The following is a 27,551-nucleotide window of genomic DNA, read 5'->3' on the forward strand; positions in this document are numbered from 1 at the left end:
CTAATTTAGACATTAATAGCAAATATTTTATTTCTTAGCATAGACAGTGACAGTTTAATTGAATGCACTGCTCCATCTACCCTGCCATGGAAATGGAGCTGTTGTCATCAGGGTTTGACACTGAGCACAAATGACATGTGGGAGCATTTAGTTTGGGTTTGAAGTGGAAATATCCTTACTGACGTGGTCCAGCAGTGAATCTCCCCCTCCCACAACGATTAGCCCATATTTTGGACTATATAAATGTAAAATTTAGCACATTCTGAAACACCTAATACCTGGTTATCATGCCACAGCATTGTCTTAGCTATGATTATAGTGTATGATATTTGTCACATAATATATGAATTATACAAATAAATAAATACAATATGAACATATGTTCAATGTAAATGAAGATAATTTGTATAAATTTTAGATACATATATGAGTATATGCTTAGTGTAAATAAATAGATTTATTTGTATAAATTATAGAAATTATAGAAATATACGTTACCTTTTAAATATATTCACGTGATCAACCCAAATTAGGCATTTTCCTCCTTCTGAGCTTTTAATGTAATTTAGTCAATCTAAATAAGATCACTGATTTTCAGCATCAGAACAAGACTTATTTATCCATAAGCATTAATGTTGTTGTTATTTGGATTATTAATATTTAGCTTAACTTTCAAGTTTTTAAGGTTTACCAGATGATTTATGTCAAAGTGCACACGTTTCACTTTCTCTTCAGAAGGGGGCTGGGAAGGTGACTGTGATAACAGATCTGGTGATACCTGAGCCTGCACAGCAAGAGGCAGGGGCTGGAGAAATGCAAACAGCATATATTTGATCAGAGATGATGCTGCTGAAAGAAGGCAAAGGATTATTGTGAAGTCATCATACTTAAAAAACCCTTAAATCTCTGTCTGTAAACAGTTTTCCCAAATTTTCTGAATGAAGAGCAGTTCCACTGCCCCAAGAGGAGCTGCTTCAGTTTGCCATGCAAGTATTGTCACACGCTCGCCTCTCGTCGTACCGGGGTCCTTGAGCTCTGTTTTAAAAAGCTGCCTGTCTGTTCTCCGTTCTCTCTGTAAGGATGTCCAGTTTTGTAGAGCCTCCTGACATTGTAAAGAAGCTGTCCTGGGTGGAAAACTATTGGCCTGATGATGCTCTGCTGGCTAAACCCAAAGTGACCAAGTACTGCCTGATCTGTGTGAAGGACAGTTACACCGACTTCCACATAGACTCTGGCGGAGCCTCTGCCTGGTACCACGTGCTCAAGGTGAGGGCTCCTGGGTGTCAGGTGTATCTTGTGACAAACTAAGTTTTACACACAAAGAACCAGCATAAAATTCTCTTGAAATTCAGCTCTCAGGTTTGTTTCTCCATGGCTCTGTTGTATCTGAGCCTTATCTGCTGTAAGTGGGTTCGCTCCCAGCAGTGCTGGATCTCCTGAGTGAGGAAGCACGTGGAGCATGGAAATCCAAATCCTCTGTGTATTTTCACTCTATTAGAATTTTAATATTTGTTTAGTGCCTTCTGTGCATACATCACCCAAGGCCTTAAAGGTACCATGTCCTGCTTTTGCACAGTGATGGAACCTGGTGCTGTAAACATCACTCCCACAAATCTGAGCAGATGTGGTCAGCTGGTGCTTTAATTATTTCAGCCCCTCTGTACAAAGCTCACTAGCTAATTTTATTTAAACACGACTCAAATACACAATGTTATCTGTACATCTAGATAAATATTGGAGAGTGTGTGTGTGTCTGTGCCACTGCAGTGTTGTTTGGTTTGGCTGCTCATTGCTAATTTTATGTTTTCTAATTCAGGGAGAAAAGATATTTTATCTCATCAAACCAGCCCCTGCAAATATTTCTCTGTATGAACGCTGGCAGTCAGCAGCAAACCACAGTGAGATGTTTTTTGCAGACCAAGTGGATAAATGTTACAAATGCACCGTTAAACAAGGCCAGACACTCTTCATCCCATCAGGTGAGCAGGCTGGGGCAGGTGGGCTTCCCTCCTCTGTTCAGAGGAGCACATCCAAAATGCCAGAGGGGTGGGATTTGACAACTTTCTCTGACAAAGTCTAAAGTCTAATTCTCAATAGAAGTTTGATTTCATGTGCTTACAAGCATAGCAATCAAAAAAAGAAACAATCAGACCTTTTACTGCTTTCTATTAAAATTTTAGCAGCCTTTTTTACATACCAGTAGTAGGCAGAGTGTTCCACCCATGGTCTAGCTGGGTTGCAGTAACTCCTGAATTCTCCTTCTGTATCCACCATGACATTGGTGCTTTCTGACACCTAACACAGAATTTATGTTTGATGAATTTATATTCTGACCATGACACCCCACAAAATCCTTGTCATAGACATTAATCCCCTGAGGCACTCAGGAAATGCAGGTACCTGCATGAGGGTGAGCGTGCACTTATGGCTACACACTAGGCCAAAGACCTTGGTGTTACAGATTTTTATGGGTTATTTACTAGACTCAGGCTTTCTTTGGATATTAGGGATAGTGGATTTCATTTTTCTTGGTTCCTGGGAGGATCTCTATAAGGACAGGGAGTTGATCACAAAACAGTGCAGGGTTTGAAGTGAACACAGTTGTGCTCCAGCCCTTCTCCCTCACCGCCTTCTAATCATGAACAATTTCCTCATTTGCATTGGTGTTTCCAGCCCTCCCTGTTACCTGCTGAAACTGTAATCTCTTCGGGACAGGGATCTTCTCTCCCTCTACCTGCATGTAAATGATGCAGAGCCCTCCTCGAGCCACAGTCTGAGTGCAGGCAGTGGCAGTAACTGGTGCCAGTGCTCAGGAGGCAGCAGACAGTAGTGACATTTTTCTGTGTGTGAGTATATTCTTGCACAGAATGTTTACACACTTGAATTTTACCTCGAGTGTAAGAAGTGGAAAGTAGGTGTTTCTCTCATCACCACCTGTGGAGCAGATGGTGGAACAAACAGAGAGCAATTTATAGAGATTCCCTAACTTGAGTAGATTTTTGTATGAAAATACATGTTTGGAAAACACCTGGTTCTGACACTGTGATAAAGTACATGTCACAGGTTTTCATGGAGATGGGAAAGCAGCTGCCATTATGCAGCAAAATAAACAAGGGGCCACTTGTTCAAGGAGTGGTTCTGGGGCTGGACTGGAGAGCTGTACTGGTACCTAGGGAGGAAGCTGCTCAGTAAAGTATAAACATCACATTGTGATTAAAGTCTGTGCTACTGCCGTTCCAGTTTTTATCCTGAGGACTCTTGTCTTTCTCTTTTAGGTTGGATTTATGCAACTCTGACACCTGTAGACTGCCTGGCCTTCGCAGGACATTTTCTACACAGTCTAAGCGTTGAAATGCAGATGAGGTAATCTGGCATTAAAATCTGAAGTTGTGTAGAGGCTCAGTTTTTAATCAGTGAGTAATAATAAGTCGTTGGCAGTAAGGTTGGTGTAGCTCTGTTGGGCAGTTTTGGGTGGTGTACCCACCTTTGTGCCCTCTGACCACGTTCTCTCACGCTGACTCGTTCTCAGCTGCCCTCACGCCTGTTGCACAATGCACAGGAGGATATGTGAGGTGCCTGGGTTGGTGTGGCCATGTCCTGAAGGAAGAACTGCTACAAACTGCCAGGAGTTTTACCCTGGCACCTACCATTCAGTGCTGGATAAGCCCTCACCCACTCAGCTGGACTCTTTGCTCAGTGTAAGACAGTACAAGTAGTTCTTTATTGATTTTGGGCAAATAATGCAATAAAACTATCATACATCTGTATCACCAGTGTTTTTTAGTGGTGCTGTTGTTATATTCTGGTTTTGGCCTGATGCCAGACTACATGGCAGCAGCACAAAGAGGCTGCAAAGTGACCCTGGGGCTTTTGTGACACACTCGTGCCCTGTGATGCTCTAAGTTCCTGTGGCTTTGTCTTGCAGGGCATATGAAGTAGAAAGACGATTGAAAATTGTCAGTCTGACCCAGTTTCCAAACTTTGAAACAGCGTGTTGGTACACGGGGAGGCATCTACTAGAGAAATTCAAAGGTAAAACTGCATTTCCTTACCTGCCTCGATGGCTCAGCCTTGGGGTCTGAGAACAGTTACCCTTAATATTTGGTGGTGTCCACTTAAAGGATGAACAGGTGGCCAAAACTGGTCTTGTTAATGTTTGAAAACTACTTTGAACATACCAGCAGAACGTGCTGCTCTGGTCCAGCTCACCCCTGAACATCCTGCCGTGGGCTCTGGGAAAGACCTGAGCTGTTCCTCTTACTTGTGCCTATGAGAAGGTTTATTCTGCTTTATAAAATAATGCTGTTATTTTATTTTGAGTTGCCTGTGAGTCTGGATTCATTCCCTGTTTTAACTGAATGAGCTATGGGCTCTGTGAGCCCTCCTTTCTCCCTTCATCCTGCTGATCCTAGTTGAAGATATGGGCAGGTCTCATGGACACGGGGCCACAGGAGCATCAGGCATGTGGCCAGCAGGAGCATTGGGAATTAAAGCCAAGTTTTCTGTGAAGTTCCAGCTCTTTCAAATTTGATTCCTGCAGAGTTGATCCAAACATCCATGTGTAAATGTTCTTTACAGATTTGGGCTTGCTTTGCTCTTTGCCTCTATTTCTCTTACTATAGGACGTGTCCAGAGATATCCATCAGATCCTTCTATAAAGAGGAAAATTTGTCTAATTAATCCACAGGGTGCTTTTCAGAATTCAGTCAGAATCAAAGAGCCACTGATGGTACCTTTTTATTCCCACAGCCTGGATGAGTGGCCATAGAAGTTAGGGATGAGTATGGGACCGAGAAAGGAGCCAAAGGATTGCTGGTGTAGACAGAGCTGACAGGAGCACAGTGTAGGAAGGCTGAGCTGGATCTGTGACACAGTAAATATACTCCTTATTACCATCAAGTTACAATAGGGATTGAATTGTGGGGACCAACTCTCCAAGAGTTAACTTTAACTTTTCCAGTTAAACTTTTCCAAATTAAGGACTTCCTGTAAACTGTCAGTTGCTGAATGACATTGGGTTTTTCCTCTACTTAGGTTTGCATAAAGCTGGACAGCAGCCTCCTGCTCATCTACTCCAAGGAGCAAAGATTCTCAACGGTGCTTTCAGGTCATGGACTAAAAAACAGGTAGGAGAAGCAGCCTGGGTTAATATTGGGTGTTTGTTAGTTGCTGGGGCAGAGAGGAAATGCTAGAACAAATAACATCTCCAGAGCAAAACATCCAATTCCGAGATGCCAAAGAGAAGGAACTGGGAGAACGGGAAGGCAGGCGCTAGCTGGGATGTCATGGTGCCACACCAGGAGTGGGCAGGAAAAATGGTACCACCAGAGTTCTAAAAAAGTTGCCAAAGGGACAGTGGATGAATGTTCTCCTTGATTCCAAGCATCTCCCTGTGCCACAGCAGCTCAACAGAGGGTTTGTGCAGTGAGGGCTGGAACAACACCTGCTTTTCTGTGGGCACAAGGTGCCCAGTTCCTGCAAACCCAACACCTCGATCCAGCCAGGAAATACACACTGCTTGGAGACAAGGCTTAAGGGGATTTGAAGCCTCAATTTCCTGCTACAGCTATTTCAGAGGTGTTATTCTTGTTTGCGTGGCTCCTAAATTCTGGGGGACTCAGCTGCAGGAGATAGCCTATTGCATCACTAAACATGGACAGGGGAATTGGCCAAAGCTGGACTTTGACTGTGGTAACACACATGTGAGTGCAGGTGATGTCAGGGCTCCCAGAGCCCCCAGAACCCTCTGCTGACACAGTACCTGCCTGTACTGAGGACACCAGCCTGAGACAGTGTGTCTTGGTAAACGTAGAAAAGGAATTTCTCTCAGAATCTCATGTAAGAGGGTGAGCAAAATGATGCTGCAGCTGTGAAAAAGCAGTACTATCTGAAAAAAGATGATTGACTTTGTTGTTCTCTCAGGACAACTTGTTACAATAACATCTAGAAGGGGAAAAAAGTATATTTTTTCCTTATTTGAATGTCTAATGCAGTCAAGATTGATTTCAGCACATAGGAAAAATTTGGTCAAGTCACTTCAAGAGGGTTTTTTTTCTATTTTTGAAAAAAACACGCACAGAAACAGCAGTCTGGCTTTGTTGTGTTTTAGGCTTTAGCAGAGCATGAAGATGAACTACCAGAAAACTTCAAACCAGCACAACTCATCAAGGACCTTGCCAAAGAAATAAGATTAAGTGAGGTTTGTGCTGTTTTCATAATACTAACTATATATGTCTAGGCTGAAAAATGGTTGTATTTAAATAAGTGTTTCCCACTCTCTCCATTAAAAGAACTCTGCTCAGGACTCTTGTCTGTGGCTGACTTGCCATGTTCTGGGCTCTTCTTAGCTTTTCCTCAGCTTTATGCTGTGTCTGCCTGTCCTGCACCCTTTCTCCTCCACTTGGTCCTGGCTGGACTGGCCACACTCCCCTCTCCAGCCTTATTTTCTGTTTCACTTTAGCTTCTTCTCCCCTCAAAGTAGGATAGAACTCAAAGAACACTGTTGCCATCTTCATGACCACGCTCTCCATGTAACATCTGCTTTTTCTTGTGCTTAACACTCTTGTCCATGACATTGGCTGAGCTTGGAACTATGATCCTGTGCCTTGTCCCGGTGGGAAGCCTTGCTCTTGGGGCAGAGTAGCTATAGCAAATGAGATAATAATTATTACACTGCCCAAAAGAACCCAATAAACCCAAAAAACCCCCAATAAAGGAGGTTGCATGGGAGGATCATCCACTGAGTGTGGTAACATATCCCACAAGGTGACAGTAGCTGGTTCAGTTCCTTTGAGAAGACATTGTGTTACATTCCACCCCCTTTCTAACGACATCCAAAGACCTCAAAACTGAAATCTGTCATGTCCTTTGATCCTCTTTGATGTAGTATTTAAGTTTGCTGATTGTCAGAACGGCAAGTTAAGCAGAAAATAATTTCTTTTTAATTAGTCAGTGTTAATTTTAATTGGGCAGCTATTTTACTGCTAATTTTCCCTGGGGGGCATGAAATGTGATTCTGCTACATTTATCGTATCAGGATTAAGTGGAAAGTGTTTGTGCTCAAGCTGATCAGCATTTTAAGCAGAAGAGTGTTCATTTCATCCATCTGTTTGTGTGGACAGTCCATTTAACCGTCCCACCTGATGGACCTACATTCCCTACCAAGCCTCTAGAGTTTCTCCAGGCCAGACTTGTGCTTGAGGGACGTGGGGGTGGGAATTGGTGAGCAGAGCCTTATTGTGGCCTTTGGTGGGATCTTCATTCCCTGGCCAGACTGGCCTGTGATGCAGATCACCCTCCAGCAAATCTTTGGGGATCTTTGGGGTTTGTTTCCCCATGGAAGGGAGGGTGTAGGTGAATATCAACCATGAGACAGGCGGGTGTGAACACCTTCTGTTTTGTGCCAAACTGCAGAACGCTTCGAAAGCCAGCAAAGCAGACATGAGTGCCAACACCACCACCGAGGAGACCTGTCCTGTGGAGAAGGAGGAGGCACCTTCACCTGTCCAAGTGACGCCTCCGCCCCCTCCCGCAGAAAAGCTCCCTAAAAAAAAGACTCCCAAAACTGTGAAAACCCCCAAACAACTCAAGCCATCCAAACCCCCCAAACCTCCCAAGCCCCCTAAGCCCCCAAAGCCTCCCAAAACACCGAAAGTGAAGGGAGAAGGCAAAAAGAAAGGAAAGAAGGCAAAGGAGAGTCCCCCACCAGCCATCCCCAACCTCGACTTGCTGGAGGCACACACCAAGGAGGCTCTGACCAAGATCGAGACGCCAAAGAAGGGGAAGGTGGGTCATGTTTTAACCTCTCCCCCTTCTCCTGCCATCATAGGGATAAAATCACTCCTTAGGTCTCATGTAAAAGGTACTCTGTGTGACACAGTGTGAAACCCTGGCTCTGCTGATGAGAAGGAAAGATTTGTAACTGCTGATTCATTGCCCTTCTTTTATCCAACTCTTGGATTTAATTTGACTGTTTGCTTGGTTATTCTTTGATATGGAGCCTCCCAGAAACCCATTTATATCAAAAGGTGTCAATGATGACAGACCTTGTTTCTAAAGAATCAAATTTACTTGAGATTTCACTCTAGAAGGAGTGACTGGAGATAGAACAATAGTTTTCTTCCACTTCTGCCCATGCAGGACAAGTTTCTTTGTGATGTCCTTGAATTCTGAAACCTTTTAATTCAGCATGAATTTTGCTGTTGACTTCAGGAGGGGCCATTGAAGCACTGACAGAGGAATGTCAGAATTGCTGTTTGTAAAGAAATACCCCTAAATCTTTCCTAAAGCACTTCTGCACTTTTAGCAGTTTGTGTGCAGTTTGTGGTGCCTGTCACGGAGCAGCAGGCAGGGAGATGAGTGTGTTGGTGTATCAAGGAGAAGAGCAGCTGGTCTTCTGCAGGTTCTGAAGCAGCAATATTTGACTGAACCTCAGTTTTGGGTTCCAAAAGAATAAATAGGAGTTTTCAAAAATATATTGTGTTATATTCCAGATAAAGCCTGTGTTTCTGACATGCAGCACTGCATCCTCATTAAAAGGACTTTTTCCTGACTTTTTTTCCCCAGGCTGCAAAGAATGTTCTAAGTGTTCCCAATAAGGAATCTGCAAGCAAGCAGAATGAGGTGGAGAAATTTGAAGTCCGAGAGCAAAATAAAAGCAAAACAGAAGCCAAATGGAAATATAAGGTAACACCTCCTGTTAAATTCTGCTGCTAGTGCTGCCACATAATGACAAGCTGAGGGTGGAGAATCGTTCCTGGCTCTACCTAAGCAGAGAGAACAAGACACCAATTTTGAGTTTTCAAAGAAAAAAATTAAGCAGAAAAGAATCAGTCACTGATTAAGGAAGTGGATGTGTGTGGATGAATTCTTGGCTAGCATGTGCTGAATTATCCATCTAATCCATGGTGACACCAAACTGTTAACAGTGAGATGTTCAGTACTGATCCCTTTTGTGATCCTTCCTGGAACACAGTCCTACTGCTTTAAGTCTGGAGTAGTTGCAGAGAAATCAATAACTAATCAATAATTAACTAATAATTTATACTCAGTAACTAATTTTAATGGCATGAAATTAAAGTTAATGAAATCTGAATTATGCCACATGGACTTAAAAGCTTACCTTCCTGGAGGGCTAATGGAGGGTCAGTGAAATTCACTCCTGGAACAGCACATTTTGTCTGCAGGGGCAATTAAATAAGGTGACCTCAGGCTCTCTCACTGAAACAGATCTTTGTTGTGAAATTCTAATGACAAAAGTGCAAATTCCCCTGTTACAAAATCCTCTGTTACTCACCACATTTGGGGGACCTTATTTGGACATTGGGAAGAAATCCTTCCTGTGAGGGTGGGGAGGCCCTGGCACAGGTTGCCCAGAGAAGCTGTGGCTGCCCCATCCCTGGAAGTGTCCAAGGCCAGGTTGGACGGGGCTTGGAGCAACCTGGGCTAGTGGAAGGTGTCCCTGCTCATGGCAGGGGGTGGAATGAGATGAGCTTTAAAGTCCCTTCCAACCCAAACCAGTCTGTGATTCTATGATTTTGCAATTCTCTTTTACTCTGTCTGTAGATGAATAGACTCTCTGAAGATACCTGTGAGTCTACAACATAAATGACATGACATTTAACTGGTTTAATTGTTTTGTTTTGCTTCGTTTGCCTTTCAGAACAGTAAACCTGATTCACTTCTGAAAATGGAAGAGGAACACAAATCAGAAAAGACACCTTTATCAGGAAATAAGGACAACAAATTTACATTCTCTTTCTCTAATAAGAAGTTGCTTGGGTAAGTAAAAATATGACAACACACGTCAACTAAAAAAGCAGATTGAAAAGTCATTATTTATATTTTTTTACAAGAAGATGAAAATCTGCCTTTCTGGTCAATTTAGAAAATACACTATCATGAAAAGTTCTTCTAGTGCTTTAGTCAACATCCTGTTTTGAGATATAAATTGTAGGTTCAGAAACGTGTTTGTAAAATTATTCTAATTGCTTTGGCACCCCTGAAAGTATCAAGTTGACTGAGAATTCTGCATAGAGATACTCATTGTCTTCCTCTCTGTCAAGTCACAAGCTGTTTTCTACTCAGTGTTGTTACTGATTTGTAATTTTTCTTTTCATTTCAGTTCAAAGGGAGTCAAAACCCAGCTGAATACTAGTGTGTTTGGGTCACTGCAGAATTTTAAGGAAGACAAAGCCAAACCTGTACGGGATGAATATGAATATGTGTCAGATGATGGTGAACTAAAAATTGATGAGTTTCCAATCAGAAGGAAGAAAAACACTTCAAAAAGAGAACTGCCCTGTAAGAATATTTCCTGGTTTGTCTTTATCTGCTCAACAAAGTCTTAGGTGGTGATTGTCCAGAACAATCAGCATGTGATTTATAGTAAAGAAAACCATGTTTTACCTGTCAGTCAAATGTAAGGGAATAGGAGGGCTGGTTTTTGGAGGGAAAAGAACCATGACTCTGTGTTTCTTTTTATTCATTCAGTTTTATCAGATAAAAAAGACACCCTGCAGCACACTCCTGTTAAGAAGCCAAAGGTGGAGTCGGTACCATACAAGGTATGATGATATTGTTCCTTCACAAAGTCCCACTTGAACGAGAGGATCTTTAAGGTCCCTTCCAGCCCAAACCCTTCTGTGATTCTGTACCTGTGATGCAGCAATTAAAGTGTTTGTTTGCTGTGGTCAGTACAAGTTCATATTATACTATCTGAATAAGTCAGAAAAAGAAAATAGTTTGTTAAGGCAGAACTGGAGTTGACCAAAATGTTTGGTTTTAAGTACTAAGAAATTCTCTGCACCCTGGTTTGTCTCTGGGATATTCAGGAGGAATTGTAGACCTCCTTGCCTGAGTCAGGAGCTGATGTCTGGAGGCTGGTGGTGTCTCCCTGTGTGGGAGCTGAAGGAGGGAGTCCCTGGAGAGAACAGACTGGCACTCCAAGCAATAAAGGCTGGCACCTCAGCAGCCTGAAAACAGGGCAGGGAGGGGAAAGGAGTTGTTTTGTTAGACTGTAGGCTACAGTGCACAGAAATCCCAGCCCCAGGGAGATGGTCAGGTGTAGGCAGCTCCCTTCCATGGCCCCACATGGCCCCTGTTCCTATGGATCTGTGCCATTCTGCTGTCTGATTTCCCAGCCTCCTGCAGTGGGCTGGCAGATGTGGGTCTGTCCCCATGTCTGGATTGTCAGTGTTGGCAGTCTTGCCAGGTGCAGATCTGTGCCCTGCTGCACATCTGGGCTGGCAGAGCCATGGCCACACAGTCCCCTCCTTTCCTGGAGGGGTCATGGTCTGAAGAACTGGAGCAGGGGCTGGGAAATCAAAGCAGCACCTGGAAACACCACTGTTAGAGTGGTCTGATCCCATGAGCAGGATCAGATCTCAGAGCTTTGGGAGGGGAAAGAAAAACCCACCATGCCTACAGACTGCAAGGAAATGGATTTTTACCATGCACCTGGTTTTGTTCTTTTTATCTTTAATGAAAGCAAATTCCAAAGGCTAGTCCTGTGTCCTTGGAGGAGCAGCAGGCTGCAGGAATCATTGTGCTGTTCTTGTTGAGTAACTCAGTGAGTTTCCACCTTTTTTTGAGCCTTTCCCTTGTTTTTGCAGAGCGAGGACTCGTCAGATGAAGATTTGCTTCACATTGACACCGAGGCAAAGCCGGGACGTAATTCCAAAGTAAAGAAAGAGAGTGGAAGTTCAGCAGGAATTCTTGACCTTTTGCAGGCAAGCAAGGAAGTTGGGGGTTTAGAGTATAACACCAACAGGTACGCACCAAGGGAGGCTTTTCCCTCTTACCTGGGAACAAAACTGCTCTTTTGTGGCTGTGTGTGAGAGAGAATGAATTGTGCAGCTTGGCAACTGCTTTTTCTCCAGTAAGCAAATTCTTCCTTTGTCCTATGATCTGGAGGTGGGAAAGATTTTTGGGGTATAATTTAAACAAATAGAGGATTTGACATCACTTTTAGCAATAATACTGTAATAGATAAAAATCATTCAAAAGGAGGAGAGAGCTCAGTGACTGCAGCTTGAGGGCATGAATTATGGTTTTTAATGTAGTGAGATTGTGATAAAGTAATCTAAGTGACCAACATTCCTTCCATAAGGCATTGTAAGGTGCCATGAATATCAAATGTTTGCAAGAAGAAAATAGGAAACTATCTACCCTCCCTCCTATCCCTGGTCATCATTCTTCTCCCCACCAAAAAATATGGCTTGGGGAAAAAAGTAAACTCTTTCATGGGTACTTCTATTTCTGAAATGGAAATATTTGCCTGGGCTTAGCTGTGTCTTATGTGGGATCTACTTATGTAGGTGAATGTGGGAACTGAAGCTTGATGTTTTGGGATGTGGTCAGTAAGGTACAGCACTAGATCATTCAGTAATCCAGACAGTGAGTGGTGAAAAGAAATGGAAAACAAGTCTAGGCTAGGCTCAAATCCTGCATTCAGGACTGTCTGGAGCAAGGGGTGTGTCTGGGTCCATCTCAAACCAGATGTGTGGGGTCATTGCCTCCACCCTTCACAGCCCAGCTCTGATCTCAAACCATCAACAGACAGCTGGTAACAGAACATGGTGTTGTTTGGAGAGAAGTTAGTGGGACTGTTCATGTATTGAAGTATCTTGCTTAACTCAAACCCTAGGAACAAATCCACAAGGAAGGGGTTTTGGGAACATCAGCTGAGTTGTGGCTTCCATGCACAGAACTGCTCCTCGGGCAGGAGCTGCTGCGCCGGTGCCCGGTGCTCCCTCGTCATCTGCTCATAAGGACATCCTTGCTGCTGCAGCCTGGAGGGAATGGTTTGTCCTCCATCTGTAGAAAAGCAGAGGTTTTCAGCCAAGCACTTCCCACTGCTCCCCAGGAGCCACAGCCGTGGTACTTTTGGAAGCTGTGGGCTGCTGGCAGAAGTTTCTAGATTCTGAATTTGTGCAAACCAAGGCATAAACCTCTGAAGGGTGAGAGTAACAAGTCTGATGTGGGAAATTATGTGAGACATGTGGAAGGCTATTCGTGATTGGCTTTTTAATAAGCCAGTTCCATCTTCACCTTGAAAACCACCTTCCCCAGGCAGGTGGGATGTGTTGGGTTTCCTTGCTGACTGCTGGAACCAATAGCATAATTTTCCTCCCTCCTTTCTCTTGGTCTGCCTTGGTTATACAAAGCCACAGAAGCTGTGGAGGAGGTAGAAGTAGCTGTGGGAATGACCTGAGAGTTGAGAACAAACTGGACAGAGAGGCTGGTGCTGTCCTTTGCCCTTGCTGGGTGTTGGGGCGCTGTGACCCAGGGAAGGTGAAGCCTGCAAATTGAAAAGGATCTGTCAAAGTGGAATGAGGAGATCCCTCCAGAGAGGAAGATATTATCTAAGCCTGGGAAAGTTAAAAGTCATAACTGAGAATTCCAAAAGCTATGCCTCGTGGTCAAAGGGGAACATGTGGAACAAGTTACCAAGGGAAAATTACAATAGAAGAAAATATTATCAGGGATTTTGAAAAAAAAATCATTTTTTTGATGTTGAGAGAGAGGGTGGAATTTGTTAAGATTGCAGCGTGGTGACAAAGCTGCAGAGAAATCTAGAGAAGGGAACACTGCTGAACTAAAACCATCTTCTGGTTCAACCTTCTCAGCTTACTAGAAAATTGTGTCCTCAGATGGTTGCAAGAGATTAAAAAATATGATATGGCCTGGCTTCATGCAGGGTGCATTGGCTGTGCAGAACCAGGCAGCTCTGTTGAGACACTCTGGCCTTTGGGCACCACCATTTAGGGTTCATTACTGGTTGCAAAGCAGGGACTGGGATCCCCATTCCTGTGCTGAGCAGAGATGGGCCACAGAGTCTCCTCTGGTTTCTCTTTCCATCTCTGATGGGGGTGAAAAAGGCTTGATTTTAAAATCAAGTCACACAGTCACTTCATCTCCTCAGAAGTCTTGTCTTGACAAGGCTGCTATTTCTAGGGACAAGATCTCATCTCTCTCTAGTCCTGGTTTTCCTGTGTTGCTTCCCTTTCCATAGCAAGGAGGGGTTGACCAAACATCTGTCATGGAGGGCATGGGGAGAGGTGTCCATGTGTCTGCAGCTCCCAGGAAATCAAGTAGTTTTTGTTGTCTTAGCTCAACTGGGTTAGTGGTTCTGGATTTTCCCAATCTCTTCAGATTTGGCCCCAACTCTGCTCCCACACTTCAAAAGAAATAATCACGTTAACACTTGTCTGTTTGACTGTTCCTGTGAATTCCTTTTCCATTCTGTGTTGTGGTCCATAATGGGATGAGTGTTTACATTGAATTTACAGTTACATTTTGGCAGGTCATTAGACATGTTGACAAGCAGCTAGGTGTGTCTAACTCTGTCAATAAAGTTGCCAGGCTAATAGAACTCCCATGCTGGAAGTCTGGTACAAAAAAAAGAAAATTTATCAACTATTATAAGAATTCGAAGAAATCTTCCTTGACCTTGTGCACGCTACCAACCATTTATTGCCTGCTGATGAAATGGTCCTCCAATATTCTCTGCCTTGCTTGGGGTGTGTTTTGCTGCTGGCAAGGGTTTAAACTCCCAGAATAGAGAAGGACTCAGGCCTTTGCTTGCCCTCCCCACTCCTGGATGATGTACCCAAGGTATTTGTAGACTTTGTGGTTTCTGAAATCAAAGTCTCCCAAGCACAGTCATGTCACTGGACTCGGCTGAGTTCCTGCACTGTGTGGGGCAGTTCAGTGGGAATGTGTCATATCAATGCTGGCTCTGGGATAAACACTGGGCTTTGGCAGTGTGTGCTGCATCTTGATTGAAAAAAGCCCCTGATAAATGTAATTACTGTGTTTCATTTCATAATTAGGCTCGACTTTTTAAATGACCGTAATGTGCTTTTTAAAAATAAAATGGAAGAAACATGATATGCAAACGTACTGAGTCGCAACATGATGCCAGTGTGGTCATGTCTGACTCTCAGGAGCAATTCCCATCTTTCTCTACTTGTAAGGCAGATGAAGGGTAGGGATATGTATGTATTTATGGATATACATATATATATATGTATATTCTGGATACACCACGTAGTGGTCGTGCAGGTGGGTCACCGTGGAGTCTCCTCTCACACATCAAGCAGTCTGTGCATGGAACCCTGTCAGACCAGTGCTGGAGCTGCTGTATCCCAGCACTAACTTGGGAAGCAGCTCAGGGCTTTTCGTGATAATGGCCTTATCTGAATTGTGGGAAATTTTGTTCTGTAAACTACTGGGCTGTCATTTGTAGCTGCCCACCTCAAATGCCCTGATGGCGTTGCCTCGACTGCTTTAGAGAGCTGCAGCTCAACTCCATGTGTCAGTGGGGAGAGGGAATGACAGAGCTCCTGCAGAAAGGCTGCTGTGAGTGTGGGAGTGGGCTGAAAGAACTGAAACGGAATATGGCAAAAGCTTGGAGGGCTGGTCGTCACCTGATCTTGAAATGAGCAAAATTACTTGTTGTGTCCAGGTCTGATTCAAAAATGGAAGGAAACACTGGGGTTGTGCTTGGCATTATTGGAGTTCCATAGTTTTATACAACTGTGACTTCTCCAGAGCCACCCCTCAGTCAGTAATATTCTGCTGGAATATTGTAAATTCAGTTTCTATATATGAGGATATAGGTGGAAGGCTTAGTAATTGCTGATGAAAGGAAGGGGATGATCTGCCTAGAGAGGCTGAGCCCTCAGAGAGAGGTGACAGTGGTTGTGAAGAGTGAGGCACCAGGTCCCTGCATGATCCCCTGCATGATCCAGGGTGTTGGGATCATTCCTGTGCCCAGCCTCACTGAGGAGGTAAAGCCTGAGTGCTGACTTGGTGTATTCCTGTCCCCATCACCCACTATGTCACCTGCTGTCAGGGATAGGATGCTCTTGTCAAACCTGGCTCAGTACCATGGACCCCTCCTTTTCTCCAGGCTGAGCTCCCTCAGCTGTTCCTCATTAGACTTGTGCTCCAGACCCTTCTCTAGCTCTATTCCCTTCTCTGGTCACACTCCAGCTCCTCAAGGTCTTTCTTGTCATGAAGGGCCCAAAACTGACCCCAGGTTTTGAACTGTGGCCTCAGCGCTGCCCAGCACAGGGGGACAGTCCCTGCCCTGGTCCTGCTGGCCATACTAGTGCTGGTACAAGCCAGATAAAGGCACAAACAGCTGTCAGTCAGTTTGTTAGAGTGTCCCTTTCTCTGTGCATCCACAAGAGCATTTGTCAGCCTGAGAACAGGAACACAAGGCTGCTGGGATTGAGGCAGGTCAGAGCTATTGCCCAGTGCCACCTCGCTGTGTATTTGGAGGTGGCTGTGGGGGCAAAAACACTCTGGCTGCTTTGTTCCTGCTCCCATGCTCTTTTAAAGTGTTTTTAAGCTGTAATTGTAACTCTCTGATAGTTTACTTTCATAAATGTGGGGTTTTTTAAAAAATCATTGCTAAAGCTACAGAAAGGGGATACGGCTCTTCCAGAGCTTCAAAATAGCTTCCTGAGTCTTCTTGAAATTTTTCTTGGCTTAGAAAGCTGAAATACCCCTGATGGAAGCACACCAGGCACATGCCCTAATGAGAAACACTCTGCCCCATGTGCAGCTCCGTCTCTGAGATATTTCACCCATTTCAGGTTGGAGTTGGACTCTCAGAACCACTGGTTTTGATCATATCCCACCATTCATTTGTTGAAGTTTGTGTTGCTTAAGGCAGTTCCTTTCTGATTTTCCCATTTAGTGGTCAATGTTTGATGGTCTGTTTGCAGTGTTTTGAGAGTCCAGTGCTTGGAAAAACAATTCAGGGAAAAAGAGTGAAGGAAGATATGTTAATTCCTTATAGATGGTGCAAAATATGCCTTTACCAGAGAGAAGGCAAAGGAGGAGGCATGATACTGGAGGAATTTAAATGGCTGTTTCCTAAATAAGTTTTTTTAGTGTTCTTCTATTCGCTGACTTGTGAGCTAACACCAGTCTTAGCTCATTTTCAGGATTATTTATAAATGCCCTTAGTGCCCAGAAACTTCCATTATGTCTTGTATGTTACTCTATCCTGAGCCCAAATTAAGCTCAAGTGGCAGAAAGCGACGTGGTGCTGCTGATTCTCTTGGGAAGGGCTGTGTGTTCATGGCTTCTGTTTCACAGCTCTAACAAACACCCTTGCCACAGCAAGGTTTTGTTTTGTTTTGTTTTGTTTTTGTTTTGGGGGTTTTTTTTGTTGTTGCTGTTGTTGTTGGTTGGTTGGTTGGTTGGTTTTTTGTTGTTTTTTTTTTTTTTTTTTTTTTTTTTTTTGCATTTCACTACTTGCCCAAAATCCAAAGTTCTGGAAATAGTGGATGATGTGTTCTGCCTGTTGCAGAATTAATCTCTGGTGTTCTCCTGTGAGATTATCTGTGTTCATCTCTGTGGTGGGCAGGGCGCCTTCCCACCTCACTAAGTGTCAGTGCTAGTCAGAATTTACACCTCGTTTGACCTCAGCCTATTCTAGGAATGCAGTAGATGTGCTGTGTCTGCTGACAATGGGCAATCAAATACTAGAAAGGAAGTTCAAGGAAATCTGTGTCTCTCCAGTGTCTCCCGTAATCAATCCGTCCCACACTCACATCAGAAAACCTTCCCAGTGTGCTGCAGAAAGTTCTCAAATTACTTGTGCCTCACCGTGTTGCTCTTCCAGCAGATCCTGGAGGGGTGACAGTCCCTGTTGTGAACTGGGGCCTGTGACCATGAACTTTCCTTCTGGTTGCTCATGCTCTTGCTCTAATTGCTTGTATGGAGCAGAGCCCTCCATGACATCCCCCATCAGTGCTGGTGCATAAGCTCTCCTTTTATAGGACTTGGTAGTATAGATTATAAATATTATTATTAAAATATGATGATGAGGAGGAGGAGGATTTGGTAGTACAGATAAATAGTATTATTAAATATATATAAGTAGAGAAATAATATTATTAAAAGATAAAGATGATGATGGTGATGACTATGATAGTTGGTAGTAGAGACACTGTACTGTTGGGAATACAATATGGGCTTTGGAAAGTTCCCTGAGCCCTGTCCAGAGCAATGACAGCCCCCAGGGACATGCCCACATCTGAGGATGTCTGGGATACTGCTGCTCCATAAAATTACCCGCTGTCCCTGGCGGTGTGTCCAGCTACTCAAAGGAACCAGGGAATCTCTTCTAGCACAAACGTGCTGTGAAAAGAGCGAGCTGTCTGTGAGGGGTTGGTGTTTCTGGAATCACTGATGGCTCCTGTGTTTCTCCCTGTGTCCCCACAGCCAGCCACCTGCTTCCCCCAGCACCCAGGAAGCCATCCAGGGCATGCTCTCCATGGCAAACCTCCAGGCCTCGGAGTCCTGCCTTCAGACGTCGTGGGGCACCAACCAGGCGAAGAACAACTCCATCTCCACGCAAAACTCCAAAAAAACAGGCGGTGGCGGCAACAAAAACGCCGGGAAGCGGTTACTGAAGAAAAGCACAAAGAACAGCATCGACATGGAGGATTATGATGAGGATCAGGACCACTTGGACGCCTGCTTTAAGGACTCGGATTACGGTGAGTGGGAAGGAAGCAGGGTGTGCCTGGGGCTGCATGGTCACACGTGTGCATGGCTGCAATACCCCATTGCCCATGGTCGCTTTCTCCTGCTCTGCCCTGGTGGTGTCGGCCGGTGTTGGGTGAGGAGGAGTGTTTGTAACACGGGGTCTGCACCACAAAATCAGCAAAGACCCTGTGATACCAGACTGGCTGCAGAGCCCGTGGTGACACAGCCGTCCGGGCAGGCTGGAGTTGAGGCTTGGCACAATGAGAAACTCTCAGAAATATGAAAAGCCCCTGAAACTGTAGCAGTCGACCCAGAAACAGGAGACTGTCTCAGAAATGTGGGTCAGGCACTCGTGACAGAAATATCTGTGTCTGCACAACGGCAAAGAAACATCTGGCTGAGAGGGGTGAGAAGTTGACTTTGTACATGGAAAAGGGATCCAATGCTATTTTGAGTGTTGGCAGAAAAGGCCAAGCATCTGCAGCAGAAATGAGCACAAAACCAGTTTGCACCAGTTACATCAGTTCTGTCATAGTTATCATGGAATCATGGAATGGTCTGGGTTGGAAGGGACCTTAAAGCTCATCTCATTCCAACTCCCTGCCACGGGAAGGGACACCTTCCACTAGCCTGGGTTGCTCCAAGCCCCATCCAACCTGGCCTTGGACACTTCCAGGGATGGGGCAGCCACAGCTTCTCTGGGCAACCTGGGCCAGGACCTCCCCACCCTCACAGGGAAGAATTTCTTCCCAATATCCATCTAATCCTGCCCTCTGGCAGTGGGAAGCCATCCCCCCTTGTTTTGTCACTTCAGCCTCCTCTCCAAAGTCCCTCTCCAGCTCTCTTGGAACCCTTTTAGGCACTGGAAGGAGCTCTAAGGTCTCCCTGAAGCCTTCTTTTCTCCAGGCTGAAGAATAATATGCAGAAGCATTTTTGTGTATAAGTGAGGAAATCAAGACAATAAAGTAAATGCTGATAGGGACTGGGAAGCCTGAAGTGCTTAAGGGGGCAAGAAATTGGTTTATGCTGCAAAGCAGGAGAGTCTCTGCATGTGTTTCAGTCTCCCTGGCAAGTATGACCATCAGGAATCACTTGCTCCAGTTAGGAAAGAGAAGTGGGTCTTTTCAGATCATTAATAGAGCTGCCAAGGAGAAGTGGGGCTGCTGTGACAGGTTGCAGGAGACTGCCCAGACACTGGAGAGCACATGCACTGGGATGCAGTGGAAGTCCTGGACATGCTTTGCAAAAGGGCAGCACAGGACTGTGGTTGACAGATGTCACATGTGCTGTCCTGAGGGGCAAATTTGCTCCCTGTGCCGGTGCTGCCAGTGAATGGAGAGTGGTTGTGAGCATGCTGGGTCTGCAGAGGCTCTGCCAGTGCAACATGTGATCCACAGACTTCAAGTGTCGGTGGCCACGTGCCCCAGGAATGCCAACACCAGGGATGGGACAAATGGCAACTGGCAAGAAAATGAAATGCATGTGAAAAAAAACAACAGAAGCTTCTTAGAAAAGGCTGGAAAAAAGTTTGAGCAGAAAAGTTAGTGTTTATCCCAGAGGGTTGGGAAGAGTCCATTCATAGAATGGCTCAGCTTCACCTAGAAAAGAGGAGACTGAGGTCAGACCTCATAAGGATCTGCAGCTCCTCCAGAGGGGCAGCTCCAATCTCTGCTCTGTGTGACCCAAGGGAATGGCTGGAGCTGTGCCAGGGCAGGGTTAAGCTGGATATCAGGAAAAGGTTCTGCCCAGAGGAAGGTCAGGCACTGAACAGGCTCCCCAGGGCAGTGGTCACAGCCACAAGGCTACCAGAGCCCAAGGAGTGTTTGGACAATGCTCTCAGGGACAGGGTGGGATTGTTGGGGTGTCCTAGGCAGGGCCAGGAGTTGGACTGATGATCCTGGTGGGTCCCTCCCAACTGAGGAGATTCTGTGATTACAGAGTACCCTAAAAGTACCCGGTCACAGTTTAATGACAACAGCTCCCAAGGGTAGTGTGTGCATGAGAGAAGAGGAAAGTCCCCTGAGTGTCACAGCTGCCAGCCCTCAGTGGCACTTCTGGGGACCATCCAGCTGTGGTGCCTGTGGTCACCACACCTGGACAGAGCAACGTGCAGGGTAGAGCTGTTTCCTACGCTGAAACTATTGCCTTTGTTTCCTACTGTAGTTTACCCTTCTCTCGAATCAGATGAAGATAATCCAGTTTTCAAATCCCGATCAAAGAAAAGGAAAAGTTCAGATGATGCCCCTTACAGTCCGACGGGTAAGTCCATGTTGTCTGTGCTGCCCAGACTCAGGCTAAGTCGTGCAGGTCCCTAAAAACCAGCCATTTTTCCAGGAGTGTGGAAACCATAACTAGTGATTTCTTTATCATGTGAAGGATTAACCCTTTCCAGCACAGTGGGAGGTGATCCATGCACTGTGATTCCTGCTGAGCAGTGTTAGCCTTCCTCCTTCAATCAGCTGGCAGGAAAAAATCATTCCTTGGTTGGTTTATTTCTCCTCACACTCTTGGTAGTGGATCAGTTGGTGGCACCTTAGCAGAGGGGTAACAGTCAATCCCCGGACACTGAGTAGCCATGGGTTTTAGGTGGTGACTGTGGGAATAGTGAGAAAGTGTGGGAATAGTCTCCTCCAAGCTCAGCCAAAGCTGGGTGGGTTTGTTGGGGCTCACCAGAGGCAGTGACAGGCAAGAGGGTCCTTAGACCCCTTTGATGTGGCCCACGAGTAGGGGCCCCTCCATGGCGTGCTGTGTGTGTGACAAGCAGCCCATGTCTCATCAGCTTGTGGCACTGCATGTCCTCCCCCGAGGGGGGAGTGAGCACCATCCATTTGGAAATGACGCTGGAGTTGCTCATATCCATAATGTGGGCACACACCCACACAGCTTTGGCTTCAGGTGGCCGTGGAGTTGCTCAGCTGTGTGCCATCTTTATCAGCAGCTTCTCCCCACGCTGCTGTGCCCGGAGGCTGTTGGCACCTCTGCCTTCAGTCACACCCTGGGAAGGGAAAGGCAGAGGCTGGCTGTCCCCATCTCTCCCTGCTGAGGAGGGCAGAGCCCCAGTGCCCTGTGCATGGCTGTGCTGCTCCCACAGGCACATCCCTGCCCCTCACCTGCCTCTGCTTGCCTTGCAGCACGAGTTGGCCCCTCAGTGCCTCGACAGGACAGGCCGGTGCGAGAGGGCACGAGAGTCGCCTCCATCGAAACCGGACTCGCCGCTGCCGCCGCCAAGTTGTCACAGCAGGTGAGAGACTGCTTGGGCAGTAGGAGCTGTCAGGGGAGGACAGCCCTGTCCCCCAGCAGAGCTGTGCCCGAGTGCAGCGCAGTGCCAGCCCTCCACAGTGTTTGCTCATGCCAGGGACACAAGGCTCAGCAGTCTCAGGGTAATAAACGGGATCAAAGCCCAACAGTGTCACAACACACCTGAGCACGCCACAGGCTGACAAGGGACAGAGGAAAAGCGTAGGGAGGGGTGAGGGAGCGAGAAGGGCTACCAGGGTAGAATAGGAGGAGGTTGTCCCAAAGGAGTGTATTTGGTGTGTATTTGAGAGCCTGACTGGTGTGATTGCCTGTCTGTGCAGATCAGCTGCTGGGAAGTGTCAGGATTTGCTTCCAAAGATTTGGTGAACTGTGGGTAGTTAGGGGCCAGTTTAGCAAAGGTACTGGGGCACTTTGGGTGTTGGCAGGTGTCCAGTCTCTGAAGGGGTCAGATAGGCCCCAGATAGGTAACATGAGGAGGTGCTAAGGTGACAAAGTCTGCTGGAGGAAGGTTGGTGAGGCACCTCGGGAAGTTGATGGAGATGCAGGTTGTGGTGGCTTTGGGCTTCTGCGATGTAGACTGTTGAGTAGAAGAGCTTTGAGGATGGTGGCAGGGTATCATCAAGAAGAAACTGAAAGTAAGCAAGGGACTCAGGACGGTGATAGACTGCTGTCCTCCAGGTGCAGGTACAGGTCAGGAGATGACGTGTGTGTCCTAGTGGGAAGCAGAGGCTGAATCAGTGGGATGTTTAATACCCTCCGTGCTGTTGTGAAAGGGTGTGAAGATCCCTGAAGATAGGAGGTGCCAGTTTTTGTGGAAGATGGAAAGCTTTGCTCATGCCGACCCCCGCTGCCGTGCCAGGGCAGTGTTGGTGTGGCCCTGGCTGGCTCCGCTCGCCGCAGCGGTAACGAACGAGGAGGCTCTGCCCGGGGCGTGGACGTAGAGGCACGAGAGGCAAACGTGTGTGTGCAGCTGTGAGCGAGACGGTGTCGGAACAGCCCCCGAGCGCTTGCCCGTGGCCAACTCTGCGGGGTTTCATTGTATCAGCACCCTAAGCAACGCCGCTGGCCCTTGCCCTAGCTAAAGGTCTTCTGGGGATTAATCTGAGCTTCATCTTTGTCATTTTAAAGGAGGAACAAAAAGGCAAGAAGAAAAAAAATACCAAAAAGAAGCTGTCAGCCCCCAACGCAAGCAAAGCGGCTCAGGAAGGCAGCTCGCCCGAGCCGAAGCTGGAGTCACAGGCCAGCAGCCTCACAGATCACGAGTACACCGCAGGGGCCAGCACCTTTGGGGTCGCCCAGCCTAACAGGGGATCGCAGCCGATGGCACCCGGTGTTTTCCTCACACAGAGGAGACCCTCTTCATCCTCGCAGAACAATGCCTCCGCCAAAGGTACCAGGAAACGCCGGGGGTTGTGGTGCAGGAGTGGGGAAGGGTGAAGCCATCATGTAACCCGTGCCTTTTGCAGGGCCTTCACATGCCGTGTGTGCCGTGGGGATGCAGAAGTGCAGACGTTTGGATGCAGGTCAGATCCAGTCAGAGATAGGGCCCATGGCCTCGGCTGTCCTGGCACTGGGGGCCAAAGAGGTGTTTTGCTCCTGGGCTGTTGGTTGCAGGGTGTGAGGCATCCCATGTCAGGAGCACTGCTGAGCATGGCCTGAGCTCGTGAGGAACACCCACAGTGTCACATCCCAGTCCAGCCTGTCTGGCAAAGCCTTGTCTGGGGAAAGAGGAGGCTGTTCTGTTCAGAGTAGGGCAGCACTGTGGTGGTGGCAGGGGTTGTACATCACCCTGTGCTGACAATACCTGAGGACACTCCTCCCAGGCTGTGTGAGGCAGGGCACACTGCAGATCTCTCTGGAGAGTTGCCTCAAAGGAGCAGAGGAATAGCAAACCTCGGGAGTAACACAGGTTACAGGAAGAGGTCTCTCGTTGTCTGCCATAGGGAAAGTGTGACAAAGCTGAAGCTGTGCCCGGATCTGGGCTAGGACCTCCTGTTCTCTGCTTGAACTTGGATCAGGAGGTGTGGCTGAGGCAGGAGTGTGGGACAGGCGCTGCATAGTGTGAAGGTTGTGTGTGATCCCACTGGGAAAGACCCTGATGTGACAAGTGAGGCAACGTGGCATGTTTTCTGAATTCCCTGTATTTGAGTGGAGCAGATTAGAGGAAGTGCAAGGTATCCTGGCAGCTTGGATGGGCCATAAAGGAGGATGAGTATAGCCTGTGGTAGGTGCTGGGGTCCTGCCAGGAGCTAGTAGTATTTGTGGCTTTCTGCAGAGCCAGAGTGGAAGGAACGTGTTTACCTGGAATTCTGCCTTTGTGTTGAAATGGTGGCATTAGGGAAACAGTTCCAAGGTAGTGGAAGATGTGGTGGGAAGATGATCCATCAGATCCAGATGCTGATGGAGCCAACCCCCAGTGTGGCTGGTGAGCTGGCCAGGCATGTGGATCCCACCCTGCCCATGGGATCACTCAGTCCTCAAAGGAGGGAAGGGGTCATTGCCAAGAGAGGAGAGGCTGATGTAGCAGGGAGTGGAGCACCATCAGGGAGTGCTCCACCATCAGTGGAGCACCTGCACCCTTCCTGTGCAGGGTCTTAGGACAGCTGAAGGCTCTGAGGGGACTGCAAAGCATCTCTGCATGGAGCACAGGAGAGTACTGAGTGTGGGGACCACCAGGTTGGGCATCAGTGGGAATGAAGGCACTATGGAAGGAAATGGTGGGGTGAAGCAGAACCAGGGAGTTCTAGGACCTCCTCAGGAAAGGTCTCTCAGTCTTACAGAGTGATGTGAAAGGAAGAGAAATGAGGAAACTTCCTGTGGGAAGTGTCACCCACACCATCACAGTCTTTAAATCTGGGGCACTTAAAGCACCTGGGACCAGTGGAGAGGAGCTGAGTCCCTGCAGGCACCACACTTGACTGACCCTGTGGCAGATCAGTGGGAAGGGGAGAGGCTGCCTGGGTTTGTGCCCAGCAGTGCTGGGGCAGTTCCTGGCTGTACGGTGGTAGCTGGGGAGCAGCTGAGGAGCGGCTCCAGTCCCAGGAGCAGCACACAGGGAACACAGAGCTCACTTAACCACATTGCTGGGGCTCCTGGTGGTGGTGGTGTCCTCATCAGGATGAGGACAGGGAGTGATGTCCACCTGGGGTGTGTGGGAGTGCCTTGGTGCTAGTCTGGATCTGCAGGAAGGAAGCATGTGTGTCTGTGTGTGTGTTTCCAGCATCCTCCTGGTGAGGCTGGATGCAGGTGGTGTCTCTTGCACTGCAGGAAGAGAGGGCAAGGAGAAATATGGAGATGTGGTGGTATGTGGGTTGGTCTCAATGTGGTGAGTGAGGGACCAGGCATCCTCAAGGCAGTGCTTGTCCCAGGACCTGTGGTGGCATGTGAGCTGAGGATCCCTGTGCCACATGTTTCCCGTAGAGGAAGTCAGAGAGGAGCCCAGAGATCCCTGAGGAGCCTGCAGGTGCAAGGAGCTCTGTGTGTGTGTGTGTGTGTTTGTGTATGTTTGTGTGTCTGTTTGTGTGTGTGTATGTGTTTGTGTGTCTGTTTGTGTGTGTGTTTGTGTGTCTGTGTATGCGTTTATGTGTCTGTGTGTGTGTGTGTTTGTGTATGTATGTGTGTGTGTCTGTGTGTTTTTGTGTGTGTGTGGGTTTGTGTTTGTGCAGCCTCTCCCTGAGGAGCGGGATGGCACTGGTGTGGCAGGGTTTGAATGTCACCCCGTGGGCAAACAGGTGACCATGAGCAGTGAGCCAGGGCAGGGCAGGTGAAGACACAGGGCAGCAGGGCTGGCACTGCAGAGGCCGGAGGGTGCCCAGCAGAGACGGGTCCCTGGGGGTGGGTGGGTGGGCAGTGTGCCCTCACTGTGGCAGGGTTGGTTCTCCAGGGACTGTGTTCCTTGCTGAACCCCTCACGCCTCGGGGGTCCTGGCAGGTGTCCTTGAAGGTCCTGGGCAGGGCTGTCAGCAGGGCCATGGGGCAGGAGGCAGCCAGAAGGTCGGTGCCTGTGGGGTGGTGTGGGGCAGGTGCGGGCCCTCACCTCGACCCTGCTCTCCTTCCAGGGAAGCGCACGAAGAAGGGGATGGCCACGGCCAAGCAGCGGCTCGGCAAGATCCTGAAGATCCACCGGAATGGGAAGCTGCTGCTCTAGTGGCTCTGGGGACACTGCCACCCAGCTCTGGGCCCCCACCACAATAATCCCTTTAACTTTCAGCGGTCGGACTGTACAGAATCCTGCTATAAATATTTTTTAATATAGATGTCCTTTCTCAGAGTGCTGAGAGCGACTAGCCGCAAAAAGTTAATACTAATCTCGGCCACCGAGGAGTGTGTCGGTCCCCCCGCTCCGGCACCGGCACCGACCCGGCTCCGGGCCTTGGGCCCCCTTCCCGCCCGGCTCCGAGCAGAGCGGGCGGCCGTGGCCGGTGTGGCGGCAGGGTCGGGAGAGCGGGAAGGGGCCGCAAGGCCTCGTGGCGGGCGGGGACCGCGGGGCCGAGGCGCCGGGCTGGGAGGCGGCGGGCGCGTTTCTCAGGCACCCCTCTGCCACCCCGCCGCGTTCCCGGGCCCCCCTTTTCCTAGAATGTAGCTTGTACATAGCTTTTGGAATAACCACCGCCGGGTTTTTATACGGGGAGGGTCTCTCCGGGCGCCGCCCGCCGGTACCAGCTCTTTGCGTAACTTCTTGTACGAGGAGGGAGACAGTTATTTTACTAGCACCTTGTGGAGTGTTTCCGTGTTTTGTGACGATGTAATTTATTAATGTTTGTAGCTTTTTATATTTGTACATTTCTTATGGGCTTTGTTTATATACACACATTACCGGGGCGCGGCGCCTGCGGGGAACCAGAGCCACCCGCCGCCGTGGCACAGGGCCACCGGGGCCACCGCCAGGGCCACCGGGGCCACCGCCAGGGCCACCAGGGCCGCGCCGGCCTAGGCGTCGCGCCGGCTTTTTTTATTATGATTATGATTATTATTATTAGTATTATTATTTTTTCGCGACATGTACATTTCTAACAAAGTTTATCGTGGCTATCTATCTATGACGGTGTTTTATTTACCGATTCATATCAAATGCTCTTGTATCGACTTCACGAAAATCTTAAGTAAACCTAGAGCAAAGTTTAAAAAAAGAAGGAAAAAAAAGAAAAAAAAAAAAAAGAAAGCAAAGTAAAACTATTTCAGGTTTTGTACACAATTGCCTGGGCCTGGCCTTTTTGTGGGGTCGGCGAAGGAGGGGTGGGGAGGCAGCCACGAGGTGTCTGAGGGTGGGTTGGAGGAGCAAGCAGGGACCCACAGCAGAGGCAGCTGTGGGGGCTCTTCTGGCAGTGCCCCAAGTGCTCCCAACCCCCTGCTAGACCTCTGCTTGCTGCAGCACCACAGGAAGCCCTGGCTAATTGGGCATGGTTTTGAGTGTCCCAGTAAGACACCTCATGGTCCACCCAGAGATGTTCCCCCACCGCCCAGCACTGCTCTCATCATCTACCTCCCTTGGACAAGTGTCCATACATGCTTGTTTCCCTCTGCTTCCTCCCTCCCTCTTGGAGGTCACCAGGTGCTCCAGGCTTTCCTCTTTGCACACACTGAAACGTGCAGCATCCCACCATTTTTCCAGACTGGCCCTTGAGGCCAGTTTCCAAGCACTTCTTAGTTGTCACAGAGAAACTGAACACGACACCTGCTGACATGTGCAACCTGCAGTTCTTTTTCCTGACAAAAGGCTGTTCCCACCACCCACACCTGCTCCCTGCTCTTGGAGACATTATGCTGGCAGTGTTCCCCTCT

At 47.6% G+C, this 27,551-nt stretch overlaps 1 protein-coding gene across 3 annotated transcripts in view; it reads left to right on the forward strand.

Annotated features, from left to right (window-relative positions):
- The window catches only part of PHF2 (PHD finger protein 2), an 82,196-nt gene extending 55,235 nt beyond the window's left edge, over positions 1-26,961 (forward strand). Inside the window, exons 6-22 of one of the 3 annotated variants that reach the window (XM_017830987.1) lie at positions 1,080-1,266; positions 1,817-1,979; positions 3,276-3,363; positions 3,926-4,032; positions 5,035-5,126; positions 6,110-6,199; positions 7,414-7,785; positions 8,566-8,685; positions 9,662-9,780; positions 10,124-10,302; positions 10,492-10,565; positions 11,613-11,770; positions 18,247-18,524; positions 20,677-20,772; positions 21,645-21,754; positions 22,900-23,161; positions 25,829-26,961. In XM_017830987.1, the coding sequence (XP_017686476.1) occupies positions 1,080-1,266; positions 1,817-1,979; positions 3,276-3,363; positions 3,926-4,032; positions 5,035-5,126; positions 6,110-6,199; positions 7,414-7,785; positions 8,566-8,685; positions 9,662-9,780; positions 10,124-10,302; positions 10,492-10,565; positions 11,613-11,770; positions 18,247-18,524; positions 20,677-20,772; positions 21,645-21,754; positions 22,900-23,161; positions 25,829-25,917 (2,584 nt within the window). In that variant the 3' untranslated portion in view covers positions 25,918-26,961. The remainder of the gene's footprint in view (positions 1-1,079; positions 1,267-1,816; positions 1,980-3,275; positions 3,364-3,925; positions 4,033-5,034; positions 5,127-6,109; positions 6,200-7,413; positions 7,786-8,565; positions 8,686-9,661; positions 9,781-10,123; positions 10,303-10,491; positions 10,566-11,612; positions 11,771-18,246; positions 18,525-20,676; positions 20,773-21,644; positions 21,755-22,899; positions 23,162-25,828) is intronic. The other 2 variants (XM_017830989.1, XM_017830988.1) reach the window with 2 other exon arrangements.
- Positions 26,962-27,551: the final 590 nt, after the last annotated feature.

Source organism: Lepidothrix coronata, unplaced genomic scaffold (genome assembly GCF_001604755.1).
Source record: "Lepidothrix coronata isolate B3197 unplaced genomic scaffold, Lepidothrix_coronata-1.0 Scaffold186, whole genome shotgun sequence".
Classification (NCBI taxonomy): domain Eukaryota; kingdom Metazoa; phylum Chordata; class Aves; order Passeriformes; family Pipridae; genus Lepidothrix; species Lepidothrix coronata.